The sequence below is a fragment of the Hyperoodon ampullatus genome (assembly GCF_949752795.1).
Source record: "Hyperoodon ampullatus genome assembly, chromosome: 8".
NCBI classification, from domain to species: Eukaryota; Metazoa; Chordata; class Mammalia; order Artiodactyla; family Ziphiidae; genus Hyperoodon; species Hyperoodon ampullatus.
In genome coordinates this window covers 84,433,434-84,454,566 of record NC_136921.1, presented here as the reverse complement: position 1 = coordinate 84,454,566, position 21,133 = coordinate 84,433,434, and the positions used below count along the sequence as shown (strand labels likewise).

The following is a 21,133-nucleotide window of genomic DNA, read 5'->3' as shown; positions in this document are numbered from 1 at the left end:
ATTCAGGAGTTACTTTTAAGTGCTGTGGACTAGAAGCATGGGGCAGGCAAGGGGTGGAGATCATTTTGGATGGGAAAGCCTTCCCATTTTCCTTACATCATACCAAGCAGGCAAAGCCTAAATGTTGGACAGGTGTCATACCTGCCCATCTTTTCAAACAAAGTTTGAGAAGGGACCCTGAGGCATCATCAGTGAGGGTGGGATCTCTTCTTTTACCAAAAGAAGCATCTTCTAAATGAGTCTAGGTTGGATTAGGTAAAGAATGAGATGGAGAAGGAGATATGTCCTTGGAATCAACCAATCTCATAGCCTGGGGCAGGCGTTTGTGGTCAGCTTAGTCACACTGCCTTAGGATTAGCCAGCTCTACTTTCTGTTTCAACAATAAAAAGTCTTGCAAAACTGCTGGCATGTGAGACAGAGGAATCCAGAAAGTTTTGGCATCTTTTCCAGCAGCATAATGGGTTTTAGGGAAGAGACTTGTGAGAGCGTGGTCCATGCATTCCACCACCAGGGAAAGGTCCATGTTCACAAGGGATGTAGAGGCTTTCAGTTTGTCTAGACCTGTAAAAAGAGACAAAAGCACATTTGCTCTGTGAAAGAAGAGGAGTACGGGAGTGTGAGGCCAGGTTGCAAAAGGGAGGATGCAGTGAGGGAATTTATTTTGAATTTGCCATTATAACTGGGTCCCCTTGTCATGGGTTTCTATCTATTCCTCAGAAAAGGATGCAACAGTGATTTCTTTAGACCGCTGGCTCTCAAACTTGAGTGAGAAGCAGAATCTCCTAGAGGGCTTGTTAAAAGCCAGGTCCCACCTCTAGTTTCTGACTCAGTGAGTGTGAAGTGGAGCCCAAGAATTTGCACTTCTATCAAGTTTCCAGGTGATGCTGATGGCGCTGGTCCACGGACCAAACTTTGAGAAGTGCTACTTTAAACCAATGTAGGAAAGATACTTCATAAAATCTCTGAGGCTCCTGAACCCAGGAAGTTAGTAGTTTGATTCCGAATTTGTTTTATGAGAGTATTAAGTTTATAGGAAATGTGAGTGTGCACATGTGCTTGTGCCTGTGTGTGTGTACACTCATATAACATGTACCTCTATAAGACAGTGAATAGAGAATTATCTCCCAAAGCCCTGACTCAGGAAGCTAAAGTTATCCTGCTTCTCAGGTAAATGAAGTGTTTGAGTAATGAGCTGACACTTTTTAAAAAATTAATTTATTTATTTACTTATTTTTGGCTATATTGGGTCTTCGTTGCTGTGCACAGGCTTTCTCTATTTGCGGCCAGTGGGGGCTACTCTTTGTTGTGGTGCATGTGCTCTCATTGTGGTGACTTCTCTTATTGTGGAGCATGGGCTCTAGGGGCGTGAGCTTCAGTAGTTGCAGCACGCAGGCTCAGTAGCTGTGGCACACGGGCTCAGTAGTTGTGGCACACGGGCTCAGTAGTTGTGGCTTGAGGCTCTAGAGCGCAGCCTCGGTAGTTGTGGCACATGGACTTGGTTGCTCCGCGGCATGTGGGATCTTCCCAGACCAGGGTTCAAACCCGTGTCCCCTGCATTGGCAGGCAGATTCTTAACCACTGTGCCACCAGGGAAGACCCAAACTAAGATACCTTTAAAGAGGCAGGTATTTTATCAAGGGAGTGGTGATGGCTTGGAGCATTCTTCCTAAGCTCTTAAAACATACCTTGAGTTGTGTCTTCTCAAGGGAAAATCTATTGTGTTAAATCTTTCCTTCTACTTCAGGGCCAGTAGCCAAAAGGTGTTCAAAGAGTCTAACTGAGGCTAGCTCATAAGTCTTAGTCAATTTTAGTCAATTTTAAATTCCTACTCCTCCACCTTGCACAATGAAGCAAGGTGAGCTTAAATTTGTGGTCTACTTTGGAACTGTGAGTCTGGCTGATCTTGAGGTCCTGGCTCAGAAAACTCTAATGAGCACCCAGGAAAAAATAGGGCTCTATTTTGGGAATTCCTTTGGGAATTCTGAGAAAGAACACCTGACCCAGGGGCCAAGTCAAAAATAATTTTGAGATGGAAGTTGATGATATATTCACAGGCACTTAGAAAGTATCAACGTCAACATCAAACAGGGAAAGCTCTTTTCAATGAGGGATTTTGTTTCCCAACTTACTTAGAACCTTCAGAGGCAGTATGTGAGTGAGAAACAGAGCATTTAATGGCAGTGGTTGTAACCCTGCACATAGTGACATATCAGCACTGGGAGGTTTGTCAAACCAGATGTCCTAGTTGACCTGTGTGTGTGTGTGTGTGTGTGTGTGTGTGTGTGTGTGTAGTGAGGTGGCTGGGGAACTCAGTCTGTCTAAAAACCTCCCCAGGTGGATCTGACTAGGCTCTTGGCTCCACCTTGAAAACTCCTGGCCTTGAACCTTGTCACAGTTGGCTGTCTTACCAAGCCTGTTGATGAAGAGGTAAGATCACAGCTGGGGTTAGAGTGACACAAAATTAGGTGGGGCCCTGTTTGGCTCACAGCAGGAGCTTAGTAAGTGTTCGAGGAATGGCAAGTAAACTAACAGGGCCAGGACGTTTGACGTGGAGGTGGGCCCCTGACACAGGGAAGTTCCAGCAGTTCCTCAGTGCCTCTTCCCTGTTGCAGTGCACGGCCCAAGAATAGATGGCGAAGTCAGGCTGTCTGGGTTTAGATCTAGCTCTTCCACTTACTAGCTGTGCCACTTTGGGCAAGTTACATCCCTGTGCCTCTGTTTCTATAAAATTCAGAGGGTTTGTTTGGGCATTTTAAATGAAAGAGTTTGTGTAAAGCACTTAGAATGGTGACAAGTACATAGTAAATGTTCACTATGTGTTAGTCATCGTTATCTAATCTTTATGATTATTCCTCTATCCCTGACTCAGTCTGACTTATGATACTTTTCCTTCCATCTCCATCTCCCATGCATTCCTGCTCCAGAAGACTTCCACCCAAATAATTTCTTCCTGTTTAGGCCTTATTCAAACCTGACCTTTCCTATAAAGGCTTTTTAACCAGCAGTACTTTTTATCCTGTGCTGAATTTCTTGGTAATTAGAGAGCATACTATCTAGCACCCCTTCTGGGCTGTTGGGTTGTGTCTCAGAAGTAAAGGATCAAGTTTCTTGCATGTTGTACAGTCTCATCTGCTTACATTTTGTTGTCAACTAGATTGTAAGCTAGTTAAGGGTCAAAGTCTGAGTCTTTATATTTTGTAACCTCCATAAATCCTTGAACAATGTTGAATGAGTAGTCGGTGATTACCAAAAAGAGGCGGTTTGGGTAGAGGTGATGACCATGGGCTCCAGTCCAGGCACGGCCTGGGGGAGTTGTATAAGCTTGGGTAGGACATTTCCCCTTTCCAAGCCTCTGCTCACTACTATAGTTCTTTTGAGGAATAAGTGATATAATTTATAAGGCACTTAGTATAGAACTTGGCACTTAGTAAATGCTCAGTAAGTGTTTATAAACACTTGGAGGAGCAAGAGATGACACTGGAATTAATAAGCATCCCTGATCCATATTTGAGATCTCTATTGGTGTATTACCATGAGAACCTTATTTTTTCAATTATGTTTGAGTCTCATTCAAGCTGTCTAGGACAATGAATACCAGAGGACCCTGGGTCCACCCAGAAACTCACTTTTTTCGATGTAGTCTTCTCCGTATTGTTGTTTGATGTCTGGAGACAGATGCTTCCAAATGGTAAGTTTTCTTTCGGTGGACTTTACTGGATCTGACAGATATGTTTTGAACAATCCTGGTTCAATGCATGCGACGTGCACATCAAAAGCTTTCATGTCCCGCCTGTGAAAAGAGCCCATAGAAGATGTTTAATCCAGGCTTACTTGGAGAATGTTTGCTTATGAATCTTTTCATGGAATCATGGAATGGGGTGCATGGGAAAGAGCATCTTGTTCTATCCTCTCAGTTTGCAGATGAGGAAACTGAAGTTCAGGGTGGTGAAGTGAGGGCTGGTTTAGTGGCAGAACAGGAAAGGGATCTGGGTAGACCCACCCCCAGTGCAGTGTTCCCCTAAAAGATAGTGTCTCATTAAGTTGACAAGCATTTGGGTTGGGGACAAGGTTCTTCTCAGTACTCAAACTACCTGATGGTGAAATCGACTAATGGCTGGCCTGGATGGTCAAGTTTACCTCTCCTCCAGGAATGTGAGGAGATTACAGCACAAATGAGGGGGGCTGAGGGATACAATATGACAATCCCTGGCCTGACTAACCTGCTCCCTATGCTGCTTGGCAAACTCTTTCATCATGTCACCTTGGAAAACCAATAGTCTACTGGTTTACCAGGAGACATGGTTTTAAGGGAATATGGTGCCCCTTTCTTTAAAGCAAACCAAAGTATTACAAACGGTTTATGAATAATCGTTCCCTAAATTTAATTTCTAGTTCCACCAGTAATATATAAGGAAATAGTTATTCATTTTACAGAAGTCTCCACCATAACATTTTTCAAAGAGCTCTACCAGTGAACTTAAAATGTGGTTTATCTTAGGTTCTGCTTTCTAGAAACATACCTATTGTCTAGTTTGAAGTATATTTTACTAAAAATGCAAATTAGCTTGACCTTGAAAGATATAGAAATGTATATTGCTTGCATTAAAATTAAAAAGATTATTTTCCAACTTAATTGTATTTTTCTCACCTATCTTCTGATCCCCTTTGGATTTTGGAATGTAGCAGTGCCAAGGGGGTATTTGGGAAGCCTTGTCTCTCCACGTGCTCACGAAAATAACATATAATCTAGGGACAAGTGACTTTAAGTCCACAACTAAGCTTACCAGGTAAGTAAAACCAGTATGAAACCAGTATGCTTGCTGGGCAAATACAGCTTTAAAGAGCTCCAGCCTTCTCCCAATTGGACTGCTGCTCCTAATCCTCTTATAATATAGAAATTCTGTAGCTGTCACTGGAGTGTGGCCTGAATACACAGTAGCATTTCTAATATCAGCTCCAAGCCTTAGAAAGAAATAAACACCCTTATTGGTTAATTTCAAGCATGGTATAGTTCCATTGTAATCCTACAAGCCTGTCTGTTGAAATCTCTTTTTAAAAGTGAGTAAATCCCTAAGTATACTAAAATTTTATTAGGATACTGTTGCTGAAATCACGGAACTAAAGGGCAACCAAAGAGACTAATGGAAGTTCCCCATGACCTTGCTAATCAAAGTGAGATCCCTGAATCATGGGCAGTACTTGGGTACTTCTTAGAAATGCAGAAACTCAGGACCCACCTGAGACCCACTGAATCAGAATCTGCATTTTGACAAAATCCTCTGGCGATTTACTGTTTGAGAAGTGTTGTTCTAATGCTATTGTGTTTATTTCCTGGGAGAATCAAACCAGGCAACCAGATTAAATGGCAAAATGGAGCTGCTCTGTCTTTATTAGTCTCCTTGGAATAATCTGACCTTTTACTGGTAAGCTAAGCCTAGATCCATGGTTTAGATTACAAACTCTAACATGTGCTTTCAACACATGCTGGTTGAATAAATAAATGTATAAATCGAAGAAAAGGCTCTATCTAATTTGTCTTTCTTCCCTAAGGCACACTCTGCTGGATACCCTCCATTTGCTCCTCTAGTCCCCTCCACCCTTCTTCCTGCACTACATTCTGGGATTTTGCCTTCTATTGGGTACAGTCAGTTGGGAGTACTGGTGGGAGATTACAGGGAACGATGAGAAGAGGTTGAGCTAGTTATTCCTCCTGCGGTGTGGACACTGGTTGGTTTCATTCCTCACCTGAAGGTGATAGCCTCTATGTATCCAGGTTCTGGAGACAGCCCTGTCTCTTTGTCCCTTCAGTCCTGTGGACAGATATACCCCTGGTGGCATTAACTCCTAGAAACTACACTACCTTTTGAGATTTCCCTACACAGCTCCCATGTCTGCAAACAGTCCTTTCAGTAAATCTGCTCCATTGACCCAATTTTAATGTGCCTCCATTTCCCATGAGAACCTTAATTGATATAACCATTTGCAGTTTAGAGGCTTTGAACTGACGGTCACAGGTTCTGGTTTCAGGTAAGATACATTAAGCACACACACACTCCTGTCTCTCCTATTGAAAGCAGCTACAATACCTGGACAGAATGCATGGAGCAGCTATTTAAAAACTCTAAAAAGCAAATGTTAGTAGGCAAAGTAGGGAAGAAGAGTAGATTTTGAAATACCACTGAACCAAACGTGGGTTTCCTATATTTCCGCTGCTCTAGATCCCTGGTCTGGACTCAAATCAACCTCAAATCTCAGAAGTAGAAGGAAAGAATTCCAGGAGAGACCCAATTCATAAACAGAGAGAACTCCAGGCGAAGCCCATTGTTCTGGCTTGAGGAGTTGGCGTGGGGGATCCTAATGCTCAGAGAGAGCGGGGAATCCTCTTCTTTCCTTCTTCCCTTCTTTCCTCCCTCCCTCTTTCTTCTTCTTTCCCTCCTTCCCTTCCCTCCTTCCTCTTTCTTCCTTCCATCCTTCCTCCCTCCCTCACTCTTTCTTCCTCTCCCTCTTTCATTCCTCTCTTCCTTCCTTCCCTCCTTCCTCTTTCTTTCTTTTTTCTTTCTTTCTTTCTTTCTTTCTCTTTATTTCTGAAGAAAGGAAGAGGGAGGGAGGGAGAGAGAGAGAGAAAGAGAGAGAAAGAAAGAAAGCTTTCAGAAAAGAAAGAACCAAATGAAAATTTTACACTTGAAAAATACAATAATCAAAATAAAATATTTACTGGCTGGACTCATTAGTAAAATGGAGAAGATGAAGGAAAAGCAGTGAATTTGAAGACAGATCATTAGAAATTACCTAATCTGAACAGCAAAGAGAAAAATAATTGAAAAGTGAACAGAAACATAGGGATCTGTGGAACAAACCCAAAAGGTCTAACATTTGTGTTAGAATCCTAGGAGAAGGAATAGTGGATTGTAGAAAAAAAAAAAGTTTGGAGAAACACTGGCTGAAAATTCCCCAAATCTGTCAAAAGGTATAAACCTAGAGATTCAAGAAGCCCAGTGAACCTCAAACATCATAAACCCAAAGTAATTCATGTCTGCGCACACTGAGTTGGGGGACTTTGTTTATTAAATTGGTCATCTTATGGTTTTATGCTCTGGGATTCTCTGATAGCACACAGCAAAAAGATGTGGTCAATGCTTTCTGGTGGTAGCAGAATCTTCACCTCTGATTAGCAAGCTCCTACTCTGAGTTTCATTTGGAAATGGAAGCATCAGAGGAAAGCTGTCTTTCTTGTCCTTGGGGTGGGGGTGGGGAGGTTACCATACATTCAGATATAGTGTGTGAGGTTTGAGTCCAGAACTTGCAACAAGAGGAAATAAAATGCTGCATAGCTGAGTCATTATTTACTGGCTAATTTTCTACTGAGGGTTTAAATAAAATGCGACTGTTGTGTCTGCAGCTGACAGTAACACCAACAGAGAGACTCGATTTAGCTTCTCTCTGGGATTCCCTGTTAAATAAGCTGATCTGTTGAATATAAGTTTGCCACCACTATCCACATCATGCACTAATGCAAAAAGGAAAAAAGACTTCGACAGAATTATGTTCAAATCTTAATTCTACCACTTGACAGCTGGGTGACCTTGGGCTAGTTACTTCATCTCTCTTAGTTACAGTGGTATCATCTATAAATTGGGAATAGCGTAAAGCACCAAAAATAGTGTCTGGTACGTAAATAAATGTTCAGTGAATGTTAACACCTATTATTTTCTAATATACCCATCTTTGCTTTACCTTAAGCTATCATTGAAGGCTTCTACTGCATATTTGGATGGAGCGTAGCCCCCTCCACTGAATGCAAGCCGACCCCCAATGCTGGAGACGTTGATAACCCTCCCTCGAGCTTTTTTGACCAAGGGAAGCATATTTAACGTGACACTGATGAGTCCAAACAGGTTCACTTCAATAGGTTCTCTGTAGTCCTCCACTGTCAGCCAGTCGGTGGGCGCCAGCACACCGACAACACCAGCATTGTTGATCAGACCCCAGAGACCTAGAACAGAGAGGAAGGGAAGGAGGTGTGGTAGAAGGTGGCATTATACGGGCATCCTTGATGAAAATACAGCCCTTGCTTTACCTGATGGTGCCATTTCCTGCTTCTAGTCATACTCCTTCCTGCTTTGAAATACTTTGCTGTCTTGGGAAGTGAGAGCACAGAGGGTGGGAGGCTAAACTGAAATGGCTGAAGTTCTGCGACTGGAAGCCAATCTCACAATTCTTCTGTTTCTGCTTCTGAATGTCAAATACTGATACTGTCTGAGTGAGACTTTTTGCTTTTTAATCTCAGATGTAAGTAAATTGGTCGATTTTTCCTACTGTGCTAGATGGCAAAGCCAGAGAATATTTACAAACAGTTCTTTATAGACAAAGAACAACATTGATCTATTTCACAGTTATTTTTGGTAAAAACCCAGTCATTCACTTGGCTTATTTTATGGTGGGGAGCATTTAATATTGTTAAAGGTGTTTGGAATTCAAGCATTAAAAAATAACTGGAGCCTCATCAAACCATTGTTTTTGAAAGTTTCAGAGTCTCAACTATATGATGAAGATGTGATAGAGAAAAATCACATACATTTGTTTTGTCCTTTGTGGACTCAAATATCTTCATTCATGAGAATATTTCAAACTTGATCCAAGCCAATAAAAGTATTCTAGTTCAGAATGCTGCCATCTTTGCAGAATCTAAGGCAGAATGAGGTCCAGTGACTCACTACTCTATCACGACTATCTAAGACACCTTTGCTCAGATCCTCAGACCATTTTCTTCCTTTCCCAGTGAAAATGTGTGAGCTCTGGAACCATTTTTATAGTGAGAAGTGGGTCCCAATCCAGATGACAATTTGGAGATTGCCCCCATGATCTCCTGTAGCTTTTAGCCCCAAGTTCTTTGCTGTGCAGGGGGCTAGAGTAGCACTTCACAGGAAAAGACCAGGAAAAGTTAATACCTCTATCTCAGTTCTAAATTCACCCACTGGGACTTAGGATAACGTGGGCTGTGTCTCTCATGCATGTAGAGAGCTTGCAACTTAGAACTACTCAGGGGTTATTCTAAAATTTCTCCAATCTTCTCGAGTACACAGCTGGTATTTAGGAAACATTTTTTTGGAGAAACTATTTAAAATCAGAACACATTTTATTTAGCTTTGGCAACTTCTCAACACCCCTTCCATTCTTCCCATCCCCACATCACTCACCTTTCTCCCCTGCTTGGTTTTTCACCCACTGGGCAGTCCTCTTGACACTTTCTGGGTCAGTTACATCCAGAAGCACAGTATGAAGCCTCTCTGAGGTTTCTTCCTTTAAAGCTGTTGATCCTGATTCAGTCAGACAGGCAGCAATTACATGAAATCCTTTTTTATCAAAAGTTCTGGCTGCCAAGTTTCCAAAGCCAGTGTCACACCCAGTGATGAAAATGTACTTATCAGTGATGTCTGTGATCTTTAGCTGTCCTTTATAATGCCATAGAAAACCACAAAGGATCAGGAGGGCTAACACCCAAAAGAGCATTTTCCCCCTGTGTATGATGGAGACACTTCTTTCTTGAACAGTAAAAGAAGATGGTGTCCTGAGTGTTCAAAATTAGAAAGAAAATTCAAATTAGAACGATTAAGGCATTATAACCCAGGAGTGATGAACTTAAGATATCTTAATGCATTTGAGTGTATAAATAGATAGTTAAAAATACAATAACTCTTATTTGGTTGGGAAGATGGCCATTTAAGTGCTAAAACACTCCTCTAAAGTAATGCAAAAACTAACCAAGTAGTAGAAAAAGTAATGGCAAAGTTGACACAGGTCATTGGGTTGATAAGACATTTATTTCCTGCATATATACACAAATGTTTCTTTCCTTAATAAGGAATACAAACATACATACAGATAGAATGGTACACACACACACTCATGTGCACACATACACACAATTTTATTTCCATTGCTTTACAAGGAACAGATTATTTCAGATAAAAAATAGTGTAGTATATCTTCACTTATGGAAAATTTGGGCTCTGCTTTCATCTTTTTTTCCTGCCAAAAGATCTATAGCTAAAGAAAGAAAAAAAAGAGTAAAAGAATTATTAACTGATAAACATAAGTCAGAGGTAAATGGTAGGTTTGTGCAAACTAGTTGATTCTTGTGATATAGCTGTGACTATTTCTAAAGCAGGCAGGTTTTTAGACTATCGTGGCGTAAAAATTTGGTATAGTTTCTCCAAATCTTCCCTCTGTAGGAGTTATTCGTTTGTTGCAAATCGTGTCCATGTAGCAGGATTTCCCCTTCTCAAATATATAAATACATTAAAAATATATAATTTTGAGGGGTGGGGTGGTGTAACCAACTCTTGCAAAATTTCATATTTAGACATTTAAAGGAAATTTCATGTTTGTACATTCAATTGGTATAGTGTTTTGTTCACGTCCTGGTCTTGATAAATAATTGTCAAATAACTAAATGTTGACTATATTCCCTGAATGGATTCTGTAGCCTTTGTTGCAATCCGAACTCCCAAGGGAATTTTGTGAAAAATACAAATACTCATGGGGTTTAATGTGCCCTAGAGCAGAGAGTGGAAATTTTCTGTGTCGTTGTGTTTGGCCGATGGCAGGCATAAGGTGAACAATAGTAAAACAATGGCTTACATTTATGAAGCATTCTGCACTGCACTTTTACATATAGGTCTCATTTGATCCTCTTAACAGCCTTCTCAGTTAGAGAGGGCACATTACCTGCCTCATTTTATAGGAGAATTAATATGCCAGTTAATAAGTGTAAAAGGAATGATGGAATTAGCAAATCATCATTTGGCAACTGACATAGTGACAATTGTTCCAGGCAATTTTAAACTAGTGGGTGAAATTCTGATAAGAAACAATAACCATAGAATCTCAAAGAATCTCTGCATAAGATCTGTAGTAATTAAAAAGAGAGCAATAGTAATTTCACAGTGGAGAAATCTGACAGATACCACTTTAACCAAGTGATAAAAATGAACACTACTAGTTATGGGACAAACCAACATCATGTCCCTCCTGGTATAGCCACTGAGAAGGACACAGCAGCACTTCTGTGCATAACTGAAAGCTAATCATGATAAGGCACATCTTTCAACCCTACACAATGTATGGCCTGTACTCTTCAAAAATGTCAAAGGTATGAGTGAAGGAAAAGAAAGACTGAAGACTGTTCCTGATTAATGGAGACTAAATAGAAGTGACAACCCCATGCAACTTGTGATCTTGCACCAGAAAATCATTTTTTTCTTTTGTCAAAAAGAACTTTTTTAGGTTGACAAGTGAAATTTGAGTAAACTCTGTAGATCTGATAAATAATACTGCATGAATATCAATTTCTCAATTTTGATAATTTACTATGATTATGTAGAAAATGTCCTGCTTTTTAAGAAATACACACAGAAGTATTTAAAGATTAAGTAGCACCATGTCTTCAACTTACTCTCAAACAGTTTAGGAAATAATAAGAATATGTATATAAACAAATATATTAAGAACACGTATGTTCTCTAAGGAGAGAATAAGAGTGTAAATGTGGTACAATGTCAATATCTGGGGATTCTGGGTTGTACTATTCTTTCAACTTTTCCATAAGTTTGAAATTAATTCAAAACAAAAAAGTTAAAAATTTGGCAAAGGAAAATAAAACTTTTTTTTTTTTCTGAGAAAAGTGTTCAACAGCTTTGATTTCCATGCACAGAATAGGTAAGAACTATTTCATACCCAGGACTTCAGAATCTAGTGACCTTGGACACTGAGTTTTCTGCCTTCTACTCTTTGGCAAGTTCACCTTCATAACCCCTGGAGAAAAACAAAAACTCAAACCAAAGCAGTCAGACTCCCTCTTCTCTCCTCATCTTCTCTACACCCTGCTCAACCTCTTCCTTCCCTAGCCAAACCAATTTTTCCTTGATAACAAGCAAACAGAGAGTAGGTTTTAGTTGTTAGGGATGGGCTCACGTTCAAATGTGTTGTCCTCACTAGTTACCCCTCTGGGCTGAGGGTCATTTCAGATGCTGGTGTCCCAGCCTGCAGCCTGAATCTGAGGACAGCAAACCTTGACGTCGAGTTTTGCAAAGCCTGTCCTTTCCCCAAAGATTATCATCCAAAAATACTGGTCTTCTTCAGTTCCTAAGGTTCACATTCCTCTAGGTCATTGGACCAAGTCAGCCACAAACCAACACATACCTTCGTCCTCTAATAGTATTTTAGCCAAGATGCCACCTCTGAGTAACAACGCTGGGTTGGTCAGAGTCGTTGGGAACATGACCTGTACACAGAAGCTGACTGATGGCTGATTGGTTCATTGACCACTGAGAAGTAAATGAGTAACAACAACTAATAGGTCTGCTTCAACCTTAGTCTGCCAGGTGTGGTCACCTTCACATAGTTCTCTGGTGACAGCAATTCTGTGACTCAGGACATAGACTTTAGTAGCTTGGGTTGTTTGCTTATCTGTTGTGTTTTCCAATTTATCTCACACAAACTGCTTGGTAGGGGTACAAATCCCTTGGCAAGAAGCACCTAGGTCTGAGTAGTCCTTCTAGCACCCAGGGGCTGTGAGCCTCTTGACTCGTCAAGGACAAGAACCAAGTAAGAGAAAGCAGATCTGCAGCCCCTACAGTGCAGTGCAAAAGGATGGGTGCAATTCTGAATATAAGTCCTCTGAACTGGTCATGGAAATTTTTCTTAAGCCAAGATAAAATTTGGAAAGGCAAGGACCAAGGTCACACACACACACACACACACACACACACACGACAATTAGAGCAGGGCTTAGGAGCCCAGGCCTCGGAATCAGGCCGGTAAAGTTTCAGTCTCAGTTCCTCTACCATCAGAAGGCCTTTGGGTAAATTACTTTTATTATCTTCACCTCCATTTTTCTATCTGTAATATGGAGATAATAACTTCTACCTTGAAGAGTACTTGGTGAAATAAAATGACTAGGCGTGCTACACAGGAAGAACCTTGTCGTATGGCAGGATCAATCTCTTTCACTCTGTGAGGAGGCTGCTCTATGCATTGCCCATATTTTGGATTGGGTTCTCAACTTCAGTACTTCTGCAATTTTGGGTCAGATAATTCTTTGTTGTGGGGTTTGTCCTGTGTATTACAGGATGTTTAGCAGCACCCCTGGCCTCTATCATCTAGATGTCAGTAGACCCCGTCCCTAGTTGTGACAACCAGAAAACCAAAAGTGTCCCCAGACATTGCCAGATGGCCCCTGGGGATAAAAGCATTCCCATTTGAGAACCACTGGTCTAGCACTGCCTTGTCTTGGGGGCCCAGAACTGTACAGCATCAGAACTACTTTTCTGGAAACTCAGTCGTTGGTTCCTCAGTAGTGCCACATTGATAAGAGTTCATATTTTTTTATAGTCTTACCGGAAAAGTTTTATTATTTATAAATATTATTCATACCCTGCTGCTGTAAGCATCAATTTCTATGTTTTTAAAAAAATAATTGCCGGGCTTCCCTGGTGGCGCAGTGGTTGAGAGTCTGCCTGCCAATGCAGGGGACACGGGTTCGAGCCCTGGTCTGGGAGGATCCCACATGCCGCAGAGCGGCAAAGCCCGTGAGCCACAACTGCTGAGCCTGCGCGTCTGGGGCCCATGCTCCGCAACAAGAGAGGCCACGATAGTGAGAGGCCCGTGCACCGTGATGAAGAGTGGCCCCCGCTTGCCACAACTAGAGAGAGCCCTCGCACAGAAACGAAGGCTCAACACAGCCAAAATAAAGAAATAAATTAATAAACTCCTACCCCCAACATCTTCAAAAAAAATAAATAAAATAATTGCCTTTTTGTCATCAGGATAGGAGGCAGTGAACAAAGCCAAATTTATGTGTGATACAATTTGTGAATTTAGAAATTACCAAATGAGCACTCACAGCTTTTATGAGGCCTAAATTCTGGCTGAGTCTTTTGAGTTTGGACCTCTCTGGACTCCTCTGGGGCGCCTTTCAGGTGGGTGGCCTGCTGACTACAGAATTCAGAGGATGCTCCTAGAAAGCCACGGTCCTTGGGATTCCCATTTGACCAAGTCAGGTAGAAATGATAATAACTCTATGATTTATTGAGTATTACCACATTCTAGGTGCTCTGCTAGGATCTAGAAATATTTTTCTCATTCAAACCTTACAGTAAAATTATCTGTATTTTATAGATGAGGAAACAAATTCAGAAATGCATGTTAATTGGCTCAAGATAGAATTGTGCTGCTCTGGGGACTGCTATGCAGGCCACTCACTCCCAGCATCCATGCTTTAACCCTCTGCTCCGCTGCTACCTGGATTCCCACGCAGCTCTGGGCTATGTGTACACTTCTCTACACCACCTGTGCATTGTGTGATAGTTGGTATTAAGTAAATAAATGTAGAAGGAAAGAAGGAGGAGAGGGAGAGAAGGAAGTTTCCACTTGAACACCAGGGTTCTAGTGATAATTGGATTAATCTTTGAGCCCTCTAAATCATCAGGGCATCATCAATATCGTCATCATTATTATCATCATATAGTCACACTTCCAATTTAGATAACTTTAAACATTTTTGAAAAGCGTTCAAATAAAATTTATCTCATTAAATTGTCAAAATATTTCTGTGAGCTAAGTAGGGTAGATGTCATACTACCCTAGTACCCATACTACCCTGGTAGGGTCATTTGCCAGAGAGTGGCTAGACCTAAAATTTTGATCTCAATTCCTAAACTGTGTAAAAAAAGAAGTAGAAATAGAAAGAGATGAACACATTATCAGTCAATAGGAAAACTGAAAATACATTATCTGAATTCTCCACCATGCCACAAAGCCTCAAAAGGAACCAAGAAAGGAGAACTAATTTTCTCTTTCATCTGCACGTGACGGGCTAAAGAGTAACTGCTTGGCTGCAGCTATAGGAAAATATTGCAACTCGATTGCTGACCTTGTCCACTTCTGCTTCTTTTAATTTTCTCTTTCTGGGTTTCTTTTCCTAGTAAAATATCTAAAATAAGATCCTTTGATTTCACTTCTCTTAGTCATCTTCCTCTGCCCTTTAAAAATAAATGAGAGTTTAAAAGAAACAAAATGGAAAATAATGTCTTAACGTTTCAATGTCATTGCAAGGTATACTTTTTATAACAAATGTAGAATTCTTTCCATACAACTTGGTTTTATTTTCACAGAACTTCACAAAAGACTTTGTTTTAGAAAGCAATACTGAGACTAGTCAATCACACTGATTGTTAAGGGATTTGTAGAATCTTTATTTTTTTTCAATTTGTTGCAATCATGGCCTGAGTTGAATCAACAACTAAGTTTTTATCAAAATACATCAAAAAGAGAACATTTAGCAATTGTGTTCTAAAATGTTTTCTTTCTGAGGTTCTCTTGCACAAGCTTTCTTAGTGTTGACAGCAGTCTGACTGGACGTGTATGTCCTTTGTACGTTTAAATATTGTAAACCTGGTTAATTGACACCAAATTCCTTTTTATTTTTACCTTTTCATTGAGTCAAGAAATTCTGTCACTATTTAACCTAACTGGCCTTTCTGAGATTTCTGTGGCACTTTTCTTTAAGAAAAATGACACTTGCGCCTAATGACACAAACTAATTCATATGACTAATGAATGATGTTCCTGTGGAAAAAATGTTCAAGTTAGGCACCCAGAAATCTAAAAAATTTTAAAAAATGAAGCTGAGGGACCTTACCTGAAATAGCCTTACATAAGGCAACAAACGCTCCGTTGAGGGTCTGATTAAAATGATAATGATTATGATGTCCCTGATAATACTGCTGAGATGGTATTCATCCTTGTAAGTTCCCTCAGTGGGGTGAAGAAGCTCCTCCACCAGTTATGTTCCCCTTGCATCCTGCTTCCTGTAGGAGGGAGGCGGCCCACAGTACCCAATGTGCCCTGTGGAATGGGACATTGAGGTATGGAGAGGGGTGTGCCTCTTTGCAGACTCATTCAGTCTCCTGGCAGAGGTGTGCCAGCCCACTCTTTTGTAGGGAAGACCTGATGAATTTACGTTTTGCATTCTTTCTTTTTTTTTGCGGTACACGAGCCTCTCACTGTTGTGGCCTCTCCCCGTGCGGAGCACAGGCTCCGGACGCGCAGGCTCAGTGGCCATGGCTCACGGGCCCAGCCGCTCCGTGGCATGTGGGATCTTCCCGGACCGGGGCACGAACCCGCGTCCCCTGCATCGGCAGGCAGACTCTCAACCACTGCGCCACCAGGGAAGCCCCCGTTTTGCATTCTTTAGTTCTAAGGAAAAAAGTATCTCTTTTGCTTTCTCTCAAAACTTTTAAATTATAATTGATAAAAACATCCATAATTAATTAATTAATTAATTAATTAATATTTCCAGTCCCTCCTAGGTTTATTATTTTGCCGATATGCTTCCTGACAGTACTGGCAGGTTAAGAATTGTTCTTAAAACCATGGTTACCTTATTTATGTTGCTGAATAAAAGTTGCTAATTGGAAGACATTGTATATTGTATTTTATTATAGCTTAGTTACAAAGCTTCAAGGAAAGCTTAGAATACAGAGAGAATGTTATGTAGAGATGCAGAAAGCGTGTTCAGATCTTCAGTATATTTCTTTTAGTCTCAGTTATCTTTGAGCAGAAGCAGAGTTTTTAAAGACAGTACCTTGAGAAAGTGACATGCCTTATAAGGGTTTTAAAACCAATTCCCATTTTCTCCATTTGATATGCATGAGATAATAATTTTTTCCTTGCATTTAAATATTGAGCTTTGTCCTAAAAACTGAGCACACTTTTCGAACGTCTAAAGTACAACAAAGATGATACAACATTTAATTTGCATTTTATGCAGTATCTAGCCAAGAATTTTTTTAGAGCACTTACTAAGCTAAATAAAACATAATCCTTACCCTGGAGCTAATAGTGTAGCAGGACATTTCAGAACTATTTGTACAACCCTAAATTGAATTTTAATTTAAAAGTGTGTTTTCTTTAAACTTTTTCCCCAGCTGCTAAAAATCAACCCGCTGGGAGAGAGAGAGAGACCACACTACCGTTTGCATCATAAAGCCTTTAACAAGGGCTGTCCTTGAAGCCACTAAACTGACTTTCTCCCTTTCTCATTGTATGTTGGGAGTTTCAGGTAAAATCCCAACCTGAATCATAAAATGGAGAGTAAATACACGAAGTAGGTTTATTATTGTCATCCCAGTGTCCAGGAATCAAATGTGCCTTGAGGAGTTTCCCTGCTTCCTTCTGGACTAGACAACATCTTTCTCGCTCAGCTAGCGTGTGTGTGTATATTTGCCTAAATTGACATCTGAAAATATCGGTAAAGCAGGTAGACAAACAGACCTGACCTGCAGTTTGTAGCAAATCTGTTGTTCCAATCAGAAACTCAGCTAAGATTCCCACTCTTTTTGGAGCCTCTTCCCACTCCAGTTTGCAATTAATTATAAGATTCACAGATGGTGTCAAATAAGCACAGAGAGATGAACTAGATGTAAATGTAATTGTAATTCTAGGGTGCTAAAGAACACTCAAAGAGAAACCTGGGGAAGGTCAAGGCAAGGTCTCTAGGGACACTGAGATCATTTCTGTGGTGAGATGGACCCAGGGCCCGTTACAGCCTCCTAACATATCTTTTTTTTTTTTATAGCAACCGTTGACTGCAGCATGAAAGACAACTTGATTCATTTTGTAAGACAAAACAGTTTGAAGACTGACATGAGAAATGAAGGAATAAATGACAGAACCTCATCATTGGTTACCTTATTTAAGATGAACGGGGACACAGAAGCTGGTGTGGACTGGCTGGGCTGCTTGTGACCTGCCCGATCTGCTCGCTGTGCTGGGGAAAGAAGGGTTGTGCCACCCTGACATCGAAGATCCTCTTAGGGTGGAGGTGCCTGGGCTCCTGTCAAACTCAAAGTACTTAAATGTGTGAGGAGTTCTCACGTTCCCTCCTCGCTCTGTGATTCACCCTCGCTGCGACTCAGGGTGATGACTAAATCTCTCTTCTGCGGTTGAAGGAAGCCAAGAAGTTGTGGGTCACGTGTTTCCAAAGGAATCAACAGTATCTTTAGTAAATGAAAGGTAGTTACTTTTAGAAGGGACTTAACAAATGATCAATAACACCACTTTCACTGTGAGTACTGAAATAATTAACATGGAGACATTCTGTAAATTGCCCAGTGCATTGTTTTAATTATTTAATTTTTGAATTATGATTATTGTTCGTGATCTCTAGTTATTTTTTTCCTCCCTGTTAACACGCCTTTGCTGATTTAGTACTCCTTCCCTCCTAAGAGTGTAGGTAGGGGAAATCAGTCTCTGATGATTCATTTTTACCACTTTTTTTGCTGTTGTTGTTATACAATGGAGAACAAGGAGACCAAAACATTTTAAGGAAATGAGAGGATGGACTTATTTATAAGTCTTAATTTGTATTTTAAGGTATGACAAGGAGATATTACTGAAGTGGTCTTTAGAACTGAGACCACTGGGAAGAGGAAAGGACGCCCCCTCCCTGTCCAGAGTTGGTCTGTTTTAGGGTCATCACAATTGACCTGGCATATCCTGGGATGCAACAGAAAGTACCGAGGCTGCAGGTGCTAATATATACACCAGCCCCACCCCTCCCCAAGCTTGTTACCTTCGCCCTAGGCACTCAAGCTGGTACAAACGCCACTGATTGTTTAGTTTCAGTCTCTTTATATACTGATTTATTGCTATACGTCTCAGATTTCCCAGGCTTCTGTGTCCCTTCATTGAAAAACAGAGTTTCTTATGGTTGAGCTGAGATGAGTGGATGAATGAACATATCTGTCTAGATAGAGACTAGACAACTGCCAGCACTCTTTAAATTACAGAGGGATCTTTTTTTCTCCAAAAGAACAAAACACCAAAACTGAAATTTACTCAGGTAAAGATTTAGTGTGTCCAAAAATGTCCAAATATAATTTTCCCCCTTTGACACTTCACATGTCAGAGTAAGGCTTAAATAGAAATCTTCTTTGAGAGATAATACATTGACTTACATCCTCATGAAGACAGGTATAAATGATTACTGTCTGACCCTTCCTGCAGCAAGTTACTGCCACTGAGAGGTGGAGAGAGCCACAGACACCTGGGTGGTCATGGGGTAGAGATGGGAAAAGGGCCAAGAAAAGGCTGTAACATCAGTAGGTTTTGCTGACTCAGCAATCATGTTTGGTGCCCTGTTTTAAAATTTTCCCAAATAGACTTTAAAAAAAAATCAGATGTTTTGACTGATCTGCATGTTGAGAACCAGAATACTTGCCATGTGTCTGGATCCCTCAATTCCAGTGAACCCAATTTTGGAGTTCAGCTTCAGTAGCCCTGGCACCAGGGTTGGAATACTTGCTTCCTTTGCCAAATGATCCCATCTAGGTGTTCAGTTAATGAAATCATTTGTCAGCAGCGCCTTATCTGGACTGTTAACATATCTGCATTCAAATTCACTTCTTAAGTGCTAAACTTTCTTTCATTCCCATTCCTTAATAAGGCAACATATGAAAGTGTTTCTTTGTTCAGAACTCTCCCTACATTAGACTTCTGGTCATCAAAGGTGATGTAAAAAATCCAGAATGAAATTGCCATTCCATTTTCTTCCTATTCCTGTTTAAAACAGAGATTGTATTGTGAATTTCATTCAAATGTAAGTTTCGATGTTGATACTTGGGCTGTAATTATATAGGGGTAAGTCTAGATACTGCCATAGAAAAAACACTAAACATATGACTCTCCTTTTTCTTCTAAGTGTGTATATCCTCCATATTTCCCTCTGATTTCTGCCCAAGGATGCCTTCTCCACTCTTTTCCAGACACCTAAACACAAGGAGAATATCCGGATCCAACACTGTCTCAGAGGACATACATCAAGCTCCTTGTCACGGCACTCTGCTGGGGTGGTCCAAGCCACAGGTATTCCTAAAATGGGAGTCAAATGGAAAAAAGCACGTACCCCAGCACTGCAGGCTGTAGGGGATCCAATTCCTGGAGTACGGCTGGTGTCACTCTTGTAAGGGTTGCCAGAGAGAAAAGACTGTTTATGGAGTTTGCGTGTTGACTTCGTCCTTCCTGGCATAATAATATAGTCCTCTCTCCAAGGTCGCTCTTGGAGTGTGTTTCTCTGAATAACCATGAATTGAATTTATGGCTTCCTAGTAAAAACAGTACAGGTTGTAATTTCTTTGTCAACAGGCAGCTCTCTTACTTCCACTATAAAGGTTCCCCTGACTACACCAACAATGCCTCTGACATGCGAGGAGCTGAATTGCAAATGCTGTTCATAAATGCATAGCTAGGCTTGGTCAAAACCAGGAGCTTTGTTATTCATTTGACATTTCCTGACTGTCCCAACTGTAAGATGAAGCTGGGCTAATCTTTTGTTCCCCTACACTGTAAGATATTTAGGTATAATAATAAGGGACTGAGTCATGGGAACATTTGGTAGATTATTTGAAGAAAGATTCTTCTTATTTGCAGAACACACATCGTTTTAACTTACTCAAACAAGAGGTCTTGGTTTGAAAGGTGGAGTGAGGAGTATCATATTGGTGAGCATTGTCCCGTCAAAGCACAGGGAGCAAGAGAAGATGGGTGAGAATGGAGGGAAAAGATCAGAAACACTGGGGATTCTCAGCAACAGGGAGACTTGCGAGAAATAAGGGTGGAGGTTTAGTAAGAAAAATGTGACTCTCACAGGGGGAAGGAAGGATGTGGTTACTCCTTCTGGTGTGACCAACACACGTAGAGCATTAAACGTTTTTTATCCCCTGGCTTAAGAATGATCCTCTTGCTAAATTTACTGGTTTCTTCCTTTCCAAGACAACTTCCTTTTCCCGGAATCTTAACTGAGATGATAAAGAATCAAAGGAAATTATGAGCAGATGCTTGATGATATACAAGTGCCATCCAGTAGGAAAGAACTCACTGGGATCCAGGAAATGGAGAGGAGTTAAAAACAACATTTGGTAGTTAGAGATAACTGTCTTCAGACCCTGTTTTAAGGTCTTCTGAACTGTTTGTTCTGTGCTACCCTGTGTTAGGCTCATGAGATGCAAGGATAAATAAGTAAGGCCTTTCCTATTGAGGAATCACTCACCATTGGCTCATTAATTGTTGATG

The 21,133-nt window shown here is 40.8% G+C and overlaps 1 protein-coding gene and 1 long non-coding RNA gene across 2 annotated transcripts; both read right to left on the bottom strand.

The window, feature by feature from the left end:
• Window positions 1–338: 338 nt before the first annotated feature.
• On the bottom strand, window positions 339–9,511 carry DHRS9 (dehydrogenase/reductase 9; the record flags this gene model as incomplete). Its single annotated transcript, XM_079709912.1, has 4 exons — window positions 339–562; window positions 3,628–3,791; window positions 7,736–7,994; window positions 9,199–9,511. 4 exons carry the CDS (start codon window positions 9,509–9,511, stop codon window positions 339–341), a joined length of 960 nt encoding a protein of 319 aa, XP_079566038.1.
• Window positions 9,512–9,814: 303 nt separating this feature from the next.
• LOC307057246 lies at window positions 9,815–15,920 on the bottom strand. Its single transcript, XR_013811049.1, has 3 exons — window positions 15,702–15,920; window positions 14,934–15,042; window positions 9,815–10,048 (listed from the first exon to the last, which is right to left on the bottom strand). It is a non-coding gene; the product is annotated as an uncharacterized lncRNA (long non-coding RNA).
• Window positions 15,921–21,133: the final 5,213 nt, after the last annotated feature.